This window comes from Taurulus bubalis, assembly GCF_910589615.1.
Source record: "Taurulus bubalis genome assembly, chromosome: 1".
Taxonomy (NCBI): Eukaryota; Metazoa; Chordata; class Actinopteri; order Perciformes; family Cottidae; genus Taurulus; species Taurulus bubalis.
Window position 1 is genome coordinate 28,377,770 of NC_136589.1, and position 20,020 is coordinate 28,397,789.

At 40.1% G+C, this 20,020-nt stretch overlaps 2 protein-coding genes across 2 annotated transcripts; one reads left to right on the top strand and one right to left on the bottom strand.

Annotated features, from left to right (window-relative positions):
* Positions 1–650: 650 nt before the first annotated feature.
* On the top strand, positions 651–7,828 carry rgs11 (regulator of G protein signaling 11; the record flags this gene model as incomplete). Its single annotated transcript, XM_079233364.1, has 16 exons — positions 651–747; positions 1,022–1,072; positions 1,987–2,093; positions 2,348–2,399; positions 2,656–2,714; positions 2,872–2,948; positions 3,113–3,194; positions 4,418–4,486; positions 4,987–5,010; positions 5,538–5,599; positions 5,903–6,016; positions 6,208–6,323; positions 6,913–7,000; positions 7,086–7,224; positions 7,523–7,605; positions 7,690–7,828. 16 exons carry the CDS (start codon positions 651–653, stop codon positions 7,826–7,828), a joined length of 1,359 nt encoding a protein of 452 aa, XP_079089490.1.
* Positions 7,829–9,791: 1,963 nt separating this feature from the next.
* Positions 9,792–19,999, bottom strand: pgap6 (post-glycosylphosphatidylinositol attachment to proteins 6; the record flags this gene model as incomplete). Its single annotated transcript, XM_079230190.1, has 13 exons — positions 9,792–11,940; positions 12,106–12,222; positions 12,323–12,469; positions 13,255–13,433; positions 13,629–13,768; positions 14,273–14,387; positions 17,162–17,258; positions 17,376–17,716; positions 17,804–18,069; positions 18,192–18,319; positions 18,746–18,947; positions 19,139–19,322; positions 19,936–19,999. 13 exons carry the CDS (start codon positions 19,997–19,999, stop codon positions 11,605–11,607), a joined length of 2,316 nt encoding a protein of 771 aa, XP_079086316.1. The 3' UTR covers positions 9,792–11,604.
* Positions 20,000–20,020: the final 21 nt, after the last annotated feature.

Below are 20,020 nucleotides of genomic sequence, written 5' to 3' on the forward strand. Positions count from 1 at the left end.
GAGCTTAAACATATCAGTTACAGAGATACAAATGCGTATAGACAAATAGTTGTTTTCGCTTCTGTACAGGGACTATATATCATATTGGAAATCACTTTGACATACTGTAATCCTGTCTAATCTACACGGGGGCGCGCCTGCCAGGCACCGGACCGCCTGATGGGGAAAAAAAGAGAAGAGTGGTGCACTCTGCCGCGCGCTCCCGGCTGCACTCCGGTCCTGCACTTTACCGTCCCGTCGAGTGATTCCAAGCAGGCTGCAAGATGACCATCAACACCCTGGCTAAAGGAGGCTGGCACCGGGAACAAATGGCATGCTTTCAGAAGGTATTATTCAATGATTGTGTTTGCTTTACTTATTTCATTACATTTGATAAATCATGACCTACTGTGTGAATCCAAAATAGAGCCGGTGCGAATGTGAGAGCAAGTAATGAAAGGGTGGAACATCAATATGTGCATTCTTTTATCAGATTCTGACCTATGCATCTGTTTTTCTATGTTGTCTGTATCTGTATGTGTACATTTCCATTTGTGACTACACGTGTGCGTGTGTGTGTGTGTGTGTGTGTGTGTGTGTGTGTGTGTGTGTGTGTGTGTGTGTGGTTGCATGTGCGTGTGCGTGTGCGTGTGTGTGTGTTCCCTTGACAGATGGAGAAAGTGATTGTGGCCATGCAGGACCCTGACATGGGCATGAAGATGAGAAATCAGAGGCTCCTTATCACTGTCATTCCACACGCCATGACAGGTGTGTGTGTGTGTGTGTGTGTGTGTGTGTGTGTGTGTGTGTGTATATATATATATATATATATATATATATATATATATATATATATATATATGTATATGTGTGTCCCTTTGTGTCAGTGGGCATTAGCATCTGTATGTGGACATGCACGTTGTAGCTTGTGTTTGTCCCAGCGATCATGCATAATGCAGCAGTGAATTTTTTTGGGGGAGAATACTGTGTGCTTTGCAGAGTAGAGGAAGGAAGTTTTTTTTAACTCTTTCTTTTTCTTCAGGCCGTGATATGATTGCCTGGTTGATCCAGAAATACAGTATATGTGAGGAGGGTAAGTGTATTGATCATTTGTTTGTGTTTATGTGATAGAGAGAGATTTGCTGTGATTCTCTGTTTCCGTTTCCTTTGCTTGTTGGGTGTTGTTGCTAGTCTGTTGCCAGGATATGGTGTTTTCTGATGTGGTGAGGTGTGTGTGTGTGTGTGTGTGTGTGTGTGTGTGTGTGTGTGTGTGTGTGTGTGTGTGTGTGTGTGTGGTGTGGGCGTTGCTGCTTCAAGTAAACAGAACCGAGTGAGCCCCAGAGGATCCAAGTTTGATTAACTCACCTGATGATCTGGGTTTGATTACTGTCCCTGTGGTAGTTTTCACCTCAGGAGACTTTATCATCGGTGAAGTAAATTAGAGGTCGGGAAAAATACCCACTGGTCCCTTTGGCCTCAGAGCAGGCTGAAGGAGGAAAGAGAAGAGCCAGTCAGCAAAGGAGAGAGAGAGTGGTAAAAGCTGATTAAAATGCATCGCGTAGCTTTTTTTTGGTAGCTGTCAGTCATGGAAGTAGAGCTCTTTAACAAATGAGGAGAGACTGAAGATTGATGACGTGTTTCATCACTGGAACAAAGCCTTGATTTGAAAGAGATTGCTGACAGGGTGCAGGTGTTTGATAAAAAATAAAACAGAATGATGGATGAAGCCCACAGTATTTTATACAACTGTAGGCATTCCTTGTGGCCAACTGATTGATTGATTATTGATTTTCCACTTTCAGTTTGCTGAAATTGAGATCTTTACCACTAATGAAAACGCTATTTCACGTTCCATCAAATATCATCCAGTGAAAAACTTGCTTTAAGTATAACCTTAAAGGTGTGTCAGCTTAAATTAAAGGTTGGGTGAACTACTTTAAGAATACAACCCTCACAATCACCTAAAGAAACTGAGCTATTATTTGTGTCTTCTGTGGTGTTTAACAGAGGCACTGCACGTTAGTGGGATGCTGGTGAGATACGGGTACATTTACCCTCTCAAAGAGCCGAGATCTCTTCTGTTACGGCCTGACGAGTCGCCCTACCGCTTCCAGGTAAGTCATTCCTCCCTCAGGCAGTATGTTTATTCTGCCTGCTTGTAAAAACCCACCGTCCCTCCTTCTAGTTTAAATGCTTTCCCACATTTGACTAAAGTGATCGCTGGCTATGTTCCTTTCTCTCTCTCACTCCATTATCCCACTTTCTAATCCCCCATCCATCTGCCACTCTCTGCTGCCACTTTTTAATCACCCGCTTCACGATCAAGCTCCATCAGCAATGTACAAAAAATGTCACTTGTTTTTCTTAGACTCCTTACTTCTGGACGAGTACCCGGTGGCCTGCATCAGAGCTGGACTATGGTAAGGCAATGCAAAAATAAACAAACAGAAGGGGCAAGAGGGGCTCTCAGTAAAGTTCCTTTATACATTTACTTGTGAGGGTGAACAATTATTTTCCATCCATCACACCATAGAACATGAATAGAAAGCTTTCACTTATGCTTCCAAAACTAAAAAGAGTTGATATGCATTTACTGGAACTTTGGGCAAAACATACAGGTTACAAATCACTTAACCTCTTTCATTTATTGATTTACTGTTTGTCTTCTTATATCAGCAATCTATTTGGCTAAAAAGAACATAAGAAAACAAGGAGAACTGATGGAGTATGAAAAGGTGAGGAAAGTGTGTGTTTATGTGTATTCTGTATATGTGCAGTAGCCTGGGGTAACATGCCTAAATCATCATTGCTTTTCTAAATTCTCAACCTCTTTTCTCTCTGTGTTTTTTCTTTTCTTATTCATCCCTTGTCCTCTTTCCTCTTCCTTTTTAGGAGAGGTACAGTCTGTTACACAAGAGGATCAACCACACCTGGGACTTTGTGGTGATGCAAGCCAGAGAGCAACTCAGGTACACTCACACACACACAAACACATACTCACACAAACACACACCTACTTTCACACACACACACACACACACACACACACACACACACACACACACACACACACACACACACACACACACACACACACACACACACACAAACTTACAGTGTGATTTACGTTTAGAGCATCCAAACAGAGGCGGAAGGCTGACCGCATTGTTCTAGAATGTCAGGAGCAGGCCTACTGGCTCATCAACAGACCCCCGGTATGTTAACTCTGTTATTGTACTCTACTGTGTTGTTTTACTATGTATCACATTACACTACACTATACTTATTATACTACACATTTCAGTGTTTTCCTCTGTGTTGGATTGGCATAAAAACGGTACAATAATATACTATATACCAACCTATGTACTATAGTATACCATACCAAAATAACCTATACTATACTATGCCATACCATACCAACCTATATTATACTACACCAAAGTGCTGACACACTATATTGCTCTTCATTGTACAATATTATGAAATATTATGCTTTGCTATAGTGTACTATATTGCACTACACTCCACTATACTATACTTCACTACTAAACTATACTGTTATATACTCTCACACTGTACAATGCATTACTATACTATACTTTACCATACTTTGTTATACCTGCACTATACAATACAATACTGTACTATACTATACTTTATAACTTTACTATACATAACTGAACTTTGCTGCACTATGGTATAACTGCACTCTGCTAAACTAAACTATACTATATGATGTTATTTAATCCCACACAACTATATAATCATGTTTTACAGTTTTTAAGACAGTCAGATGTCCCACTAATGTTCACCCACAGTCCCCTTCTGCCTCTACATGAAATATTCAACCCATCTGGTAAAAGCCTCAGCTGAGAACAGGGGAAGAGAGAGAGAGAGAGAGAGAGAGAGAGAGAGAGAGAAAGAGAGAGAGAGAGAGAGAGAGAATGATGTAATGTTTCTAGAGAGAGGAGGAGGAGTAAGAGCAGGAGGAGGAACAAGAAGAGAGAAAAATAATAACCATCATATTCCTCTTTCTTTATGTTGTCTAAACACCACTGGAATGCATTTGATTTTTAGAGGGAGACAGGTGGAGAGAAGGATCCGAGGGAAAGGAACAAAGTGGGGGGCAGGAAGGGAGAGGGTGAACCAGAGGTCAAGGGTTTGGAGGAGGGACTCCATCTTGTCATGCTCTTATGAATTAGGGACGAGGACATGGAGAAAAAGAAAGAGCCAAAAAATCAAAGCCAGTGGAGTGGAAAGCTCAAGGAAGGATAAGTGCTCACTCACACGCATGTTCTCATCAGACACACGCACATACACACACACACACACACACACACACACACACACACACACACACACACACACACACACACACACATACTACTTACTACACTTAGTTATTAATGCACATATGTGTGTGTATTTCTTTCAGCCTGGGGCACATAATGTGTTGGACATGGGTCTGGAGAGACCAAATAACTTCAGCGCACGAGTTACACTGGTCAGTGACATCATCACATTTCTTTATGCCCTGTTCCCCTTGGAAAAATCTGTTGTGATAATATGTCTCCTATGTATCTCTTCCATCTCTGTTTTATTATTTTCCTTCTGTCTTGCTGCTGGGATTGTTTCAAAGTAAGTGTAAAAGTAAGCTTTACTGTAGTATGGACAATTACCGTATATTACAATATCTTTATAATTATAAATAGAGGTTAAACATGACATGATAGCCACCTTCATTGTCCCACATGGAATGATGGCTAGAACCATTAGCAGCAGCAGCACATACAAATACCCACCTATGATGATAATTATATATTTTCTATGTTACCGTGCATTCCTCATTCGTCAGAATACATTCTACTTTAATATTTGAAGCCTTTGTTTTTATGGGTAAAGATACAGGGAGGCTGCCTTCTACTATTTATATGACTGTAGACATGTATAATGCACTCATTGTGTGACCCAAAGTGATGAAAGTGTTTCTTTTTACAGAACTAGAACAGTGACTACTACAAAAGTGAGGTAAACATCATATATTATGTATACACCCTGTTGGAGCCATATATTTTGTTTTGATTATAAATCATGTCATGTAATTGATTTGTATGATCTAAATAAATTCCTTTGCAATATGAATGGATGTTATATTCATATTTGAAATAATGCTTTTTTGGGGGAATTATTTATATTGATCTGATGAGGATCAGCTGCTATAAGAGGAAGGGGCGGGACTGAATCTCAGGTTTTATTTTCTTTATGTAGAACGAGACATAGGCACAGTCTTTGACGTCACATTAGAACTCACGCTAGAACTCAAGTTAGACTTATGATTTTATGAGTTTGATAAAAGGGAAAATAAATTGACAAAATTATGGAAATGGAATCAACATCTCCAGAGTTATTATTCAACCCTTTTAACGTGCGAGTCAGGAAAGGAGTCCCGCAACGTGGCACAGAATAGGACAAGAACAAGGAACAGGCCACCACACACCCTCACTTTAAGTACATTGAGTGTATATTTTAGCTCGCTTTGTGTGCCTTGTTTACAGATTGAAACCAGTCGAAGGGCCCTTGGAAGAAATCGCGTAAAGTCATCCATCTGCCTAGAAGGGTACGTGTCAACAAACAACAAACATGGGCAGACACACATACACATATACACATGCACACAAGAACCAATAGGATTGCAGTCCATGGCTGCCTGAACTGAGCGCTACGTGTACAGCATGCAAGCGCACACACATACACAAAAGACTTAGTTCTCCCACTATAAGAGCCACTAATGGATGCTTCCCGAGGCAAGTTGGAATTAGTGGCCATTAACTCTTTTGATCTGCAGCAATAATCCAATAGAAAATTGTGTGTGTTTTTGTGTATGATGTCCCTCTCTCTGCATTTGTGTCTGTATGTGCAGTTTTGTGAAATACAGCGAGCAGTACCAGAACCACGACCCCATTATGCAAGGCTGCCTTCCCAGTAACCCCTGGATCTCTGACGACACTGCACATTGGACGATGAATTCAGAAATGTGAGAAAATACACACAGATATACAAACAAGTACATCCAAACTACGGCCAGTGGTCCAAAGAATGAAAGTAATTCAGTTACGTTGGTTTCAGCTTTTGTAGCATCTCTTAACATGTCAATGAATTGTGTTACCACAGTAATTCATCGTGTCCGTTGATGCGTTTGTGTGCTTGGTGTGTTTTTATGAGCAGTGTGCCGACGCCGACGCGTCTAAGAGTGGAACGCTGGAGCTTCAGCTTCATGGAGCTTCTCAAAGACATCATGGGGAAGCGGGAGTTCATGATCTACCTGGAGAAAGAGTTTAGTGGTAAGGAAATGCGCCTGAATATATTCAAAATACAAATGTAAAAAAGGTTTAGTGATTAGCTTTGGGACGGAATATGAGCCAACTTAATGTGAGGAATTCAGAAAACAAAACATGCAAGATTTGTGCTTCCACCTTGTTATTTCTATTTTAAACTGTTTTAGAGGTTTAATCCCAACCACCATGTGGTACAAGTTAGCAATGGAATGCTTATGGAGAAAAAATTATGTAATTGTTAACATAGGACAGTCATCTTAAACAAACTCTTATTAGCATTCAGAATTTCATTATTTCCCCGAATGACATGCATTTTCCAATCCCAGACGTGAAAGATGGAAGGGTTAAGGTAGTGGAAAATAAGATTAGTTGATGGAATGGAAAGAATATATAAGGAAGAAGAGTAGAGACATAAAGCAGGAAAGGGATCGGTTCACTCATGCAGACTTATGAAATATTGCCAATGGCTTTGGTTTTCCACAGAGGCTAACCATGGTACAAAAAGTCTCTCATTATTTGTCACATTTTCCTGCACTATTGTTGCGCTATTCACCTCTATACATACCCAACATCTCATCGCCTGTCTCTCTGCCAGCGGAGAACCTGTGTTTCTGGCAGGCCTGTGAGGATATCAGGCATGGAGAAAGCTCCAGGATCATAGAGAAAGTGGAAGAGATCTACAAGTAAGTGTACAAGCACACAAACACGCAGAAATACACCCCTTATATTTACTGTCACATGACTGCAACTCGTTTGTGTGTGGCTCAGAAACTTCCTGGCTCCTGGAGCTGCTCGTTGGGTCAACATCGACAGTAAGACGATGGATAAAACTCTCACGGGGCTCAGACATCCACATCGCTTCGTCATGGACGACGCACAAATGCACATCTACTTTCTCATGAAGAAGGTTTGACCTCTAACACATTGTAGTTTGATGCTTGAGACTTTCACCTTTAGGTAAGGATCTGGAATAACAGATGGAATGCAAACTGAACTTTTTGGGTCGAAATATTAACCTTTTTTTAGATACGGAATTTCTTAATTTTTCATTCAGAAACTAAAAGAAGACACGTCACAATGGTGAAACAGACTTTAAAGCTTAGCTATCAACTATTATAATGTATTTAGGTGGTAATGTTGTATTTGTGTGTGTGTGTGTGTGTGTGTGTGTGTGTGTGTGTGTGTGTGTGTGTGTGTGTGTGAAGGACTCTTTCCCAAGATATCTTAAGTCCGACCTATATAAGAACATGCTGGCCAAAGCTATTGTCCCCCAGGAGACAAAGAAAAGGTAAAACTACACATGAATTCCCATTTTGACTTAATTTTTACATTAAATAGATTGACTCTGCAACTTTACACTTCTTCCTCTCAGTGTGTTCCCCTTCATGAGACGCCAGCGGCACTCCAGCCCCTCCCCTGCTCAGGCTGTCATCCTGGCAACAGAAGGAGACGGGCATGTCAAGGGGGCAGGACAAGCAGGTACCAACTCTGCAGCCGGCTCCCATGCCTGATATCGGGCCAACAAAATAAACATGAGAGGCAATCTCCATTGTCTCTTTTGGTCACCATAGTCACCACCCAAGGACGTTTTCTCTTTCAAGTAAAACTTTCTGTGTGAAAGCAACGCTTTTCTTTCACCGCTGCAACAGAACCAGACCTAGGATATCTAAGCTGCAACTTCCTCCAGTCCCAGAGCACAGGCGTTAACACGTACCTCAGTAGCATCACATCTTATTCCCAGAGCACGAGCAGAGGAAAAAGAGCTTTTAGTGCTGCGTAGTCAATCTGCATCTACATCCCATCTCAGTCCTGATTGATTACTAACTACTACCAACAAGTCTTCCTTTCTGCCTCTATAGCCTTTATATATAATATACTCTGTCGCTCATAAGCAGGTTTATGCAAAAGGGTGGTTTATAGAGCAAAAAAAAAAGAAATATGTATTTTGTCAAAACTTTGCCTCAGCATGTGTGTGATTATCGTACAGTTTGTTGGTTTTGTTCATTCCATGCTGGGAATTCCCATTGTCATGGTTGTTGCTGTTCATTTTGCTTGCGCATGTTTTTATCCCAATAAAATTACACAATTGCATTCAGTGTTGTGTTTTGCTCTCAGCTCTGCAAGCTGTGGTAAACTATGAATGTGTGGATATGCTTTCATTGTTATCCGATGACTTTATCTCGTTCTTATCTTCTCTTTCTTTCATGTGCTCCGTTTCTCTTTTTTTTAGCTCTTGGGTCTATTTTAAGCACACTATGAACTATGGTTTGTTTGAGCATTTCTTAAACTCCAGATGCGAGGTCTTTGTAATAATGAAGTATAGAGCTCCAGTCATTCAGTTTATTTGAAAGCAACTTCCAGAAGCTTAAAAAAACAGTTTCTATTTGCAGAAAACATTGGCTCAGGGCTGTTCCCTACGGTGGCATCTGTCTACACATGCTGTTCTCTTTATCTTCTGCTATTGTGACTGAACGTATTCATTTCTTTTTACACCTCTGCCCTTCATCTAATAACCTTTCAGATTGTGATCCCCTCCATTGATCCAGTGGGAGCTGCAGGTTCCTCTACTGGACTGGTTCCCTCTACTGGCTGTATGTGGTCAGAGTAACTCGCATTATTAACCCAACCTTTTTATCTTATGAGCCCTAAAAATGGACGAATGTCTACCCTTCATCACAAGTTAAGGGCTGAGCATGAGTTGAGAGCATTTCTAAAGGGTGGTTTTCTTTCTTAGACCATAACACATTATTATTTATTTTGTACACCTATTAATCATCTTAAAACCCCTCAGATTTATCTCATCCAAGTTTGTGAATCACCGCAATACAAGGTCCGCATAAATAATTATGGTCTATGTTGATTTATGACAACATATCACCACTACTACTGAGAAAGGTTCCCTTTTAGGTGTCAATGCAGGTTAAAGCGGCACCCCACTGATTTGACAGATGTCAGGTTACTCATCATAAGGAGCACTCAGTCTGTGAAAACAGTTGTATGATATATTCTATTGCTGTGGAAGAGATATCTAAAGTCTTGAGTTAGATAGAAAACCTTTGTTATACACTGTTGACGAGGACTGTTAAAGGGGAGGGCATTTAGATCTTATGAAAGTTTGGATTGCATTTACGAGGGATTAAAAATCAGGATATGTCGGTCTTTGCTGCTTCGATTTAAAAAAAATATGAGCAGTAAGGCTAGATCCTGTGATCTGTGTCAGCAGTGCAGGACATGAGAGCCGACCAGATTTACTAATGGAGGTAAGCCATGTATGGGCACAAAAGCAAATATACTTATATAAGCGCATACACTCACGAGGTAAAATGTGTATTCCAACAAACAAGCACTTGCTATATTTCTGAGGATTATGATAATCCGCTTTCCTCCATTGCCCCATCCACTCTTGTTGCGGGACTGTGTGTGTGAGTGGAAAATAAATAAATCATGAAACCTCTCTCTTTTTACCACAGATTTATTTTTGGTGTGCTAAATGCTATTCTAATTTTTAAATGAATTGAAAAGAAGAAGACCAATAAAGGAAGTAAAATCATGTTTAACATCAAACATCACATTTCTTCATCCTTACACACATAATAGCTACAGTGTGTTGTAGTGGTAGAATGTCTTTTCTTAATTAAATGTGCCTCTCACTCTCATACAAGAGTAAAACACAATATAAAAAAAGGAAGGGAGTGACAAAAGAGTTCAATTTGAACCTGTGCAAAATCATAAGGAGAAAATCATCACAGCATGGGATGCATAGTAAAAGACAACACATATTCAATATGTCTCACATTAAATAAAGTATGGAAAGTGCTCAGTAGCTACACAAGAGCAAGAGACGAAACACACACATTCGTACAGTGCACTCATTCACAGACAGATGCAGACAAGAGGAGGCACCGGACACAGTAATCTGATTATACATTCATAGTGGCCACTCAAAAATATTGGGCTGTGTACATTACATAGTGGAGTTAGCTTTTTAATCATAAAAGTGCTTCAGAATGAGGGTTGGTATAAAGTAAAATCGGATATAAATTTTAGAGCGGGAAACGAAACAGGCAATGATAAGAGAGTGGAGAGTATGCAAGAAAAGAAAGGACACGGTCATTCAGTTTGAATACAGGTCAATCTGTACATGGATATTACCTCCGGTCATCTATCGGCTACAGTACGTAAAGATGTGGATTGTGAGAAGGCATGAAAGCAAACTTCATAGGCTGATGAAGACCATGTCATATTGTTGAAAGAACAAAGCCAAATTATTTCAAAGGTTGTTTAAACTACATGGCAGTTAATAATCAAGCACATCGCAAATGGATCAAAAAGTTGAAATAGTTTTCAAATCTTTGCATTGACCTGTGCAGAAAATAAAAATACAAGAAGAATGTGTGTTTAAATCGACTATGACTATCGTATACTTTATCAGCAGTAGTCTGAATATGAAGATTTAAAAGTAGCTCCACAAAGTGCCATTCCTTATAAATACTTTAAACATTGATTTCATAGCCTACGTACATACACAATATGTATACCAGGGCCCTGTACTATGAAGCCTGAAAAAATAAATAAATTGCAGGCTGCGTGAATGCATAAATCAGCTTTTTAAACCTACACGTTCACATAGTCAGCGATTTCTTTGCCAGCTGTTCTTCCTGCGTTTTGTATCTGCAACTGTGTTGCTTTTAGCCTGGAGTTTATGTTTCACTTCTGCTTATTTGACTAATATTATAGTTTGATCTTTGTTTTTAAAATATGCCGCTTGACTAACAATAGACTGTGATTGGTCATATGCTGAAAACAGCCCTTATATGAGAACGCACTGAGAGACCCCGGTTGATTTACCGAGTTGATGACCACCGTTGAGTAGCGCTTAGCGGGAACGCGGTATGTTGAACTGGCTTCATAGTGCAGGCCTCTGATCATGAGGTCAAAGGTCAGGTGGTTTGTTACTTGGAGGTTTTAATGGTCATACCCAAGCTTGAGGAATAGACCACCTTGAAGGTTACAGCAGATTTGATTTAGGTTAAATAGTGCGTGTGGGTGTGTATTTCAGGATGCACAACTATTTAAGACTGTTTACTATTTAAGACAAGAGTTTCAAATCGTCTATAAATGTGAAAATTATCATGGTAGACCTGTGAGAGTATAGGTCTAAATTTGATTTTTAAATGTTTTATTCAAGATATTAAGACATTTTGAAGAGTCAGAGTCTTAAAAGATTTTGTTTTGTTAAAGTTTGCAGTGCGGTTAAACAATCAATGCCCAGTAACTTTGCTTCCTACTATGTGACAGTGTGGAGTTCCTCCTTGTCGCTCTGACACAGAGTGTACCCACAAACCCGGGGTCTCCAGCTCCAGCTCCAGTTCCAGTTCCAGTTCCAGCCCCTGCTCCAGCCTGACGCCTCCCTGTTTTTCTCCTTTGGCGGCAGCAGGAACACCACGCAGCTGGCCACCAGAATGTGCCACAGCGAGTGTGTGTAGTAGTAGTTGTCCTCCGTCTCAGTGAAAATGTACAAACATACCCCGATGAGGGCACAGATTGCCCCGGGGATCAGGAAGAGGACCCATCGTTTCCATGAAGGCGGGTAACAATGACGCCGCTGCACTCCTCGGTACACCTGTTAACAAAAGTGAACTGGATTCAGCACACCTCAGCTACAGCAAGTTAATTGTTTTAGTAACAATCTTTATTTTCTCCCCAAAACAAGTGTTTTTAACAAGGAAGTCAGCAGCATATTCCCATCAAATAGCGTTTTATAAACTCCCTTTGTCGTACGACTCACCCAGGCAGTGACCATGCACAGTATGGCACAGAGGACGGGACCCAACAGGTTCCACAGGCCTTTGCGGTCCAGCTGCATTGACATGGCTATAAGCAGAGCCCCGAGCATAAACAGAGTCTGCAAACACAAGAAGACACAAGAAGAAGACGATTATAAACAGCACTTAATTATGTGATGATAGTATTAAAAGGAAAATAGGCAATAGTCAGTGTCTTACATATTTGAATGCGTCTCTGATGCGAGCCATGCACAGGATGGTGACCCAGATGGAACAGACGGACCCCAGGAAGTCACAATATTGTAGGGCATCGTAGTCCATGATACACATTACTGCTACACCTGGCTGGTCACATGCGTGGTAAAACTAGAATGTGAAAAGAAAAAGAAAAAAAACCATTACATTATTCAACAAAACTACCTTAATAATAATTAAGGCTCTCCTTCCTCACAGTTACATATAACACGTGTTCATAATGACTAATAAAACTGTGTGTTGTGTGGTCTGGCTTGATCTATATTTTTACCTGAAGGTATCTATCATCACAGGTTATACCCAACAACTGTATTAAGAGCAATACATAGCAAATAGACACGTTCTGTCAGCATTTCAACGACCACTTCTGGAAGTAAGAAGCGTCCTGGAATCAATTAAGTGAGAAAGTTAACTAAATCCTTAAACTGCAAGCGCAGTTGTAATGTCAATGTAACGTTACGTTCACTAAAAGTGCTTGATTTTGCCACTGGCATAATTCACTCTGAGTCTAAGTGTCTGTCAACATTGTGGAATGGAACCTTCAGAAAAACTTACAAAGAGAGCTTTGCTGTGAAATCTGAATACCGGGCAGCAACACTCTCACCAGGTGTAGAATGACCAAAAATAGCCTTTAACTCTACATGCTCAGCATTAAAAACTGTGCATGGCAGTTTTCACAGTCTTGTGAGGAGGAATGATTTCTTTATAAGTCCTGGTCTTATTGATAGTGTGCTGACCAAAGCAAACACTTGCTACGTTTGAGCTAACAAGTGTTCACACAATGTCAATTCCGAAGAGATCCTTCCCTCTTACATAACATTATCCACTTTAAAAGATGAACAGTACTCCAGAAACATGGCTAAAATGCAATTGTCCTACATGCGTGTGTGTGTTACCGTGGAGAAGAACATTGTGAAAAGGTAGACGGAGGCCTCAGTGATGTAGCAGCGTTTGATGGCCACCACGATGGCAGGCAGGAAAGACAGGTTACTGAGCGTGAGCAGAAGAGTTGCCGTCAACTGGCGACGGTACGACTGAGCTGTTGAATTGTCAGTGCAGCCCCAACCGCTCCAGCCTGCAAAGACACACACACTCGGTGAAATAAAAATAAATACATAGCACAATTAATCAGAACATTACAAGAAAAGATACAGTGTGGACAGTTCTTATTTTAGTTTAAGAAAAGATGGACTAGTTACTTCAGTTATTAAAGAAAGAGAAAAGTCTCTTTCTCTCTCTGTGTGCGTGTGCGTTTGTGCGTGTCTCTTACCAGCCTTGCAGACGCAGGCAGCATACAGGTAGCTGTAGGATCTCAGTAGTCTACATTCCCCGTATATCCCACAGTCCTCTACACAGGCACTGATAAAGACCTCTGGGACCACAGACACCAATGATGTATTACCACAATCACTGTTGCAAGAAAAACACACATTTCATATATTAAAAACACATGGCCAACCATAAATACCTTCGCTGCACAATCAAAGTGTATGCACTTTAATTCCCAACGTTTAGCAAGTCTTTTAATAAAGAATTAAATATGAAGAACGCTATACTGTTGCATTTCATAAAACATGGTGTAGTGTGTCAGTCCAAAGTAAAACAATGAAGAAAGTATTCATGTGCAAGCAGAATTTAACAATGAACTGGAATGAGGAAAACTCAAGAGCACAGATATGGGAATTTATAACGATGTAAACGTGTGTATAATGTTAACATGAACACATCTACAAAGGCATTACATAGACTATATGTGTTAATTAAAATCATCTATTGTCTGTTGAGAGTAGTGTTGTCCCAATCTGAGGGAGAATACTCGAGGAAAACATGTCATAGGTGCAGAAATAATGTAGAAATAGTTAACACACATTTTTAGATAGAGATAGAAATGCATCAGTTGCATGTGTGTGTTACCTGTTGCATGTAAGCTGCAGGGTGAGGTACCATGTTGCGGACTGAGGAAAAGGCAACCGGACCACAGCTTTGGGATCACTGGTATTCACACGAACACTGTACCCTCCAAACAAAGCTGCAGATACACACACAAATTCTATTTTCAAAATGCAAACCTTGACACACACACACACACACACACACACATATATATATATATATATATATATACACACATATATATATATATATATATATATATATATATATATATATATATATATATATATATACACACACACACATATACATATATATATATATATATATATATATATATATATATATATATATATATATATATATATATATATATATACATATACATATATATATATATATATATACATATACATATACACATATACATATATATATATATATATATATACATATATACACATATATATATACACATATATACATATACACATATATATATACATATATATATATATATATACATATATACATATATACATATATATATATATATATATATATATATATATATATATATATATATATATATATATATATATATATATATATATATATTTCTGTCTACAGGGCACAATGAGACCCTGCTAATTTTTTTAATTAGACATTTACACATGTTTTTCAGACAATTGACATTGCATGTGCACATTTTTAGATGATGCTCATTTTAGTTATACACATAGAACAAAAAACAGAATAAACAACAACAAGAAACAGAATAAAACGAAGAACAAAAAGAAAAACAATGTATAACTAGGGAGTGATCTATTCTCTATTGTACATTCATTGATTTCTGAAAATAAAATCAGGTCTATGGGGTGTTATGTATGTAACCCATTTTTCCCAATGTCCCAATTTTTTTTTTTCCAGTTTGTAGTCGACAGATGCGATTAGCTTCTTTATGTTGTAGTGTCCATCCATGTATTCAGAGTGGGATAACCATGATAACCATTTGTGATTCATTTGTGAGTCTTTTTGCCGGCTACCAGAAGTACATTTATTAAATATTTGTCTCTTTTTAGCAATGTTTTAGGTAAACATTCCAGATACATGGTCTTACTTTCCAGAGGTATTTCACCTTCAAAAATGTTCTGTAGGGCGGTGTGTATCCCTCTCAAATAGTCTGTGATAGCAGGGAAATCCCAGAAAATATGATATTAAAATTCAACGGACATTTATATATACATGAGATGATTTTACTGCCTATATCTGAGTTATATGCTTTTCTAAACAGTTCTATCAGATATGTACTCTGTCATATTTTTCATCTTCGTATTCACAAAGTATCTGCAAGTATCGATAGAAGACCTGTTTTTCTAGTGATTAAGTGCTTCTCTTTAAGAGTTTCAAAACTTAGCAGTGTGCCTCCTTTCCTGATTGCATATGGCTGTTATTCCTGTAGCTATCCAATCCCTAAATCTAGTATCCAATTTATTTGGTGTGAAGTCAGAATCATATGCATACCATTTAAGTGTTACAATATCTCCCTCTAATTTGTGTTGTCTTATAATGGTTTTCCATACTTCAAGAGTCCACTTCAACCATGGGTTATCAGTAGTATTTATGTGACTTTGTAGGTTACCGTGACCTATATTTCTAAATTATAGCGGAGCTGGCACCTGCTCTTGGCAGAAGGCAGAAATAACACCTTTGAAAAAGGTTAACATTCCTATTTCATAAATGTATATTTTAACTTGTTTGGTACTTTTTAAACAGCTGGACTACCTTGTCCATTCCTAGTGTGTTATTTAAGCAATAAGGTACGAGAGGCAGTACTGTGTCGTGCAATAATGTACTGTTCAAGGGAGTTGTTAGGCCCGACGCGCAGCGGAGGGCCGGCAAACCCTTGAACTGTACACTATTGTAGACACAGTACTGCCTCGAGTACCTTATTGCTTTTATAATACGGGTACCTGCGACTTTATAAATAGTAATAGTAAGCTCCCTTTCAGCACAAAATAGTTGTAGCCACCAAACGTTGTGTATCGCATTTCAGCGACAGAGAAAATAGTCCTGGGACGCACATACGGGACTATAAAACGGACTGCCTGGTCAGTATATCTGCGATTTACTGACCAGGCCGGTTGGAAGCAGGGTGGAGGATGACACGCAGCCACCGATGTAAAGAAGTGCTCTCGCTGCTTCTGTCCGTCTTTTCTCCGTCATTTTTCTCCTCCATGATGTTTAGAGAACTCGCGTCGGGAAATTACCGACGTAATTATCTCTCACTAGAAATTATCATGATTTTGTGGTCAAACCCTTTTCATTCCTCATCTCATTTTAAGGAGGAGGTGACGTGTGTGTTGTCGTTCGTTATGCTAGTGTGGGGGATGCTACGTGAGCTTGTTAGCTGTTCCGTTTGAGCTACCGTTACTGTTAGCGAAAAGCCCCGTTGCAATACTGTGAACACTCAAGCAATACACTTGCAAGTTAAGGAAACCAACGTATGCGAGTCGTTACTGCGGACGTTACAATATCAAAGTTTACACGAACATGGTTGGCAACTGTCAAGCTTGAAATGACAACTAACGGTCGCGCAATTTAAATCTACCTGTTATTTTTAAGTGCGCACTGATATGGAACGCTCTAAATGTAAACAGGCTGGACAGTACTTTATGGCTGAATAAACTACACCTCGTGACTCACTCTCAACCAATCAGAATGCTTGATTTGATCTACCCGCATTATAATCATCATTAATCCTACAACCCCATTTACTTATATTCTATCTTAATACTACCTGATTATTTAAGCTACTGCAGGTATTTCCAGGTGTTTAATGCATCAATTCCATCAAGTATGTGAAAAGAATCATTCTGTGAAAAGAATCATTCTGGTTATCTGTGCTACCTGTGCGACAGGGTTGAGAGTGGTTGAGTTCGAGGACTGGAGCCCACGGAGAGAGACAGGCGACCACACTGCTGCCGTTTCCCAGGGTTGCATTAGTCTACACACACACACACAAGTAAAACAGCAAGGAATCATAACTCTGACACTCTCAAATCTAACACGCTTTTATCAGAATAGTGAATGAGTGAATGTGTAGTATTTCAGTAGTACTCACAGTGTTGAGTGTGAGCTGTAGGTTGAGTGTACCACCAGTGGCTTGTGTGTACAGGGGGTAGGTGAGCAGGGTGGGGTGTGCATCTGTAACGCTGACGTTGGGTCCACTGGCCGGAGTGAATCGAAGCGACAGAACGTCTACCTCCTCGTAGAGCACGGGGATGCTCCACACACATGCTGACAACGGGGTGAACAGGGACGCTGATTCGTTGTTTAAGGTGACTGTGTCTGTAATCATGGAGTTGTTGCCTGCTGATGTTGAGTTGGTATCGCTGCTGTTGCCACGGAGCTTATCGATGTTATCGTCTGCTTTAAGGCCGACACTTTTTGGCTTGCACCCCACTGAGGGAGACACACACACAGAATAAATTACACATAATGAGACATAATGTGTGAGTTGCGTTTACGGAAGTGCGTTTCTGTGTTCACCTGTGCAGTTTGAGACGATACTAAATGTCACAGTACGGTTGTCTAGGCTGTTCTCCACGACAACTCGTAACCAGGTATCCCAAGGTGGGTTAGAAAGAGTTGCAAAGCAGCCAATCCCTGAGCAGTTCACAGTTACTGGGCGGTGCTGCAGAGAAGTAGAGCCGAGGCTGAGGACGAGTGAACAGTTTCCACCGTCGGCTCCCTCCTCTGACGAACAGTCAGCCACAGAGACGGACAAAGAGGAGGCAAACTCTGGAACATACAACCTAAGACAGACACAATAAATGAACTAGTCTTTTATAGACTGATAAGAGAATTATAAAATGGCATAAAGGATGGGACGACGGGAAAAGAAATGTATTCAGATGCACACACAGACAGTTCTTACTTAAGGCGTGCCGGTCTGTCAGGTGCTGCGGTCTGCTGGAGGAATGTGCCCTGCTGTAAAGTGGGCGTGTCCACCGCTCTCCTGATTGATAGCTGAGGCTGGAAGAAGTACGAGCAAGACGGAAAGCCCTGATAGAAAAATACAAAAAAACAACGAAGAACAATGGGGGACCAAAATACAATTACAGAGAGTATAAGACAAAATGTAAATAAAAAAATGTCTTTCAAGGCCAGCCATTGGTAAATAAGACTGCACTACCAGCTGCAAATATGAAATATGAACAGAGGCCAAAAAGAGAAGAAGCAGAAGAATGTGGTTCAGCCACTTTACTGCTCCGGTGGAACCGGTTGGGTTAGAAGCATCATTTTCAAGTAGAGCATTATAGGAATACTGCCACTTTAGCTTGATCTATCAACGCAAAACTAAAATCTTTTTCAGACCAATATGATGGACAGAGATGTAGTTGAAGTGAAAAATCACACATTCAGGCCACAAAGAACTCAAATAAGTGGCGTCATATCTTTCTTCCAAACGGTCCTCAGCTCTATACAAACCTTCTGCTCAATGCGCCCATCATCTTCAGGCAAGTGGGCACCAATGTACCAATCACCGGGAGCAGGATTGGAGAGGTTAAAGGTTGTGGAGCCGTGTGAAGTCACCGGTAGGATCAGAGACAGACAGGGGCTCCATAGTGTTGCATTGGGAAACACCGTCCCTGTTGGGTTTATAACTGGAGGGGCACCATACTGAATATGGCTACAGAGAGAGAGAGAGAGAGAGAGAGAGAGAGAGAGAGAGAGAGAGAGAAATTCAAAGTTTCAAGGAACAAAAAAAAAGTGTTCGCAGAAAATCCAGAAAAGGATAAAAAGGGATAAAGAAGAGTCACAACAATAGAGAACACTAAAATAAATCACAGAGAAAATGGAGAGACATTTTCTTGATCTTACATGGAGACATTGTGCTGTCCACAGTTGAAGGAGTGGCCCTTGGTGACTGAGAACAGCCAGCGAGCGACAGCCGTCTCCTCTGGTACGTGAAACCTGTGCAGCCTCACGTTGCCGTACCAGCCATACTTGGACAACTTCTGAGCCGGTTTGGACGAGAGCTCTGAGACGAATGTCACCGGTCCATCTTTAGGGCGCAAGAGTTCAAACAGAAAGAGCGCAAACACAGTTTTACCGCTGAGTGTAGTAAAGTAATACAGTAAGTTAGTAGTTTGTAAATAAAAATGGAAGAATATGAATGAAATGCATGTTTGTCCACAAGATGGTACAAGTATACATGCTGATCTATGTATGTGATAAAAGATGATTAATGATACAAAATATTATTTTAATTAAAAAAATAACACACTGGTGAAATTTAGCCAGAGAGATGAAAAAGATGCACAGCGGATAGAGCAAGTATGACATAATGAGACAATAAATAAAAGAATAAATACAAAATAAATGCTGTCACACAAACTTTGTTGAACGTCAATAAGAAACAGTCGACTTACTGACAAATGTTATTAAGCTAGCTAGATGATACATACTGTAAATATATACGCTGTCACATTACCGTCATAGAGCGGACACAACATGTGTCTTTAACAATGTGAACGTGAGTGCATGAGTCGAGTGAGACAAGTTCACGGAGCGGAAGACAAAAACGTGTCTGTCGTTCAGGTAAAGTCGCACGTCGCGGTAGTTAACGCCAGTTAGCCAACATGCTAAGTCCTGTCCTCGTCTCTGAAAACACTGACCGTCTGCTGAGGTCCAAGTCGTCAGGACGACGAAAAGGAGACCACGTAGAAAACTAAACGCCATGTTTCCTGCGCGAGCGTCTGG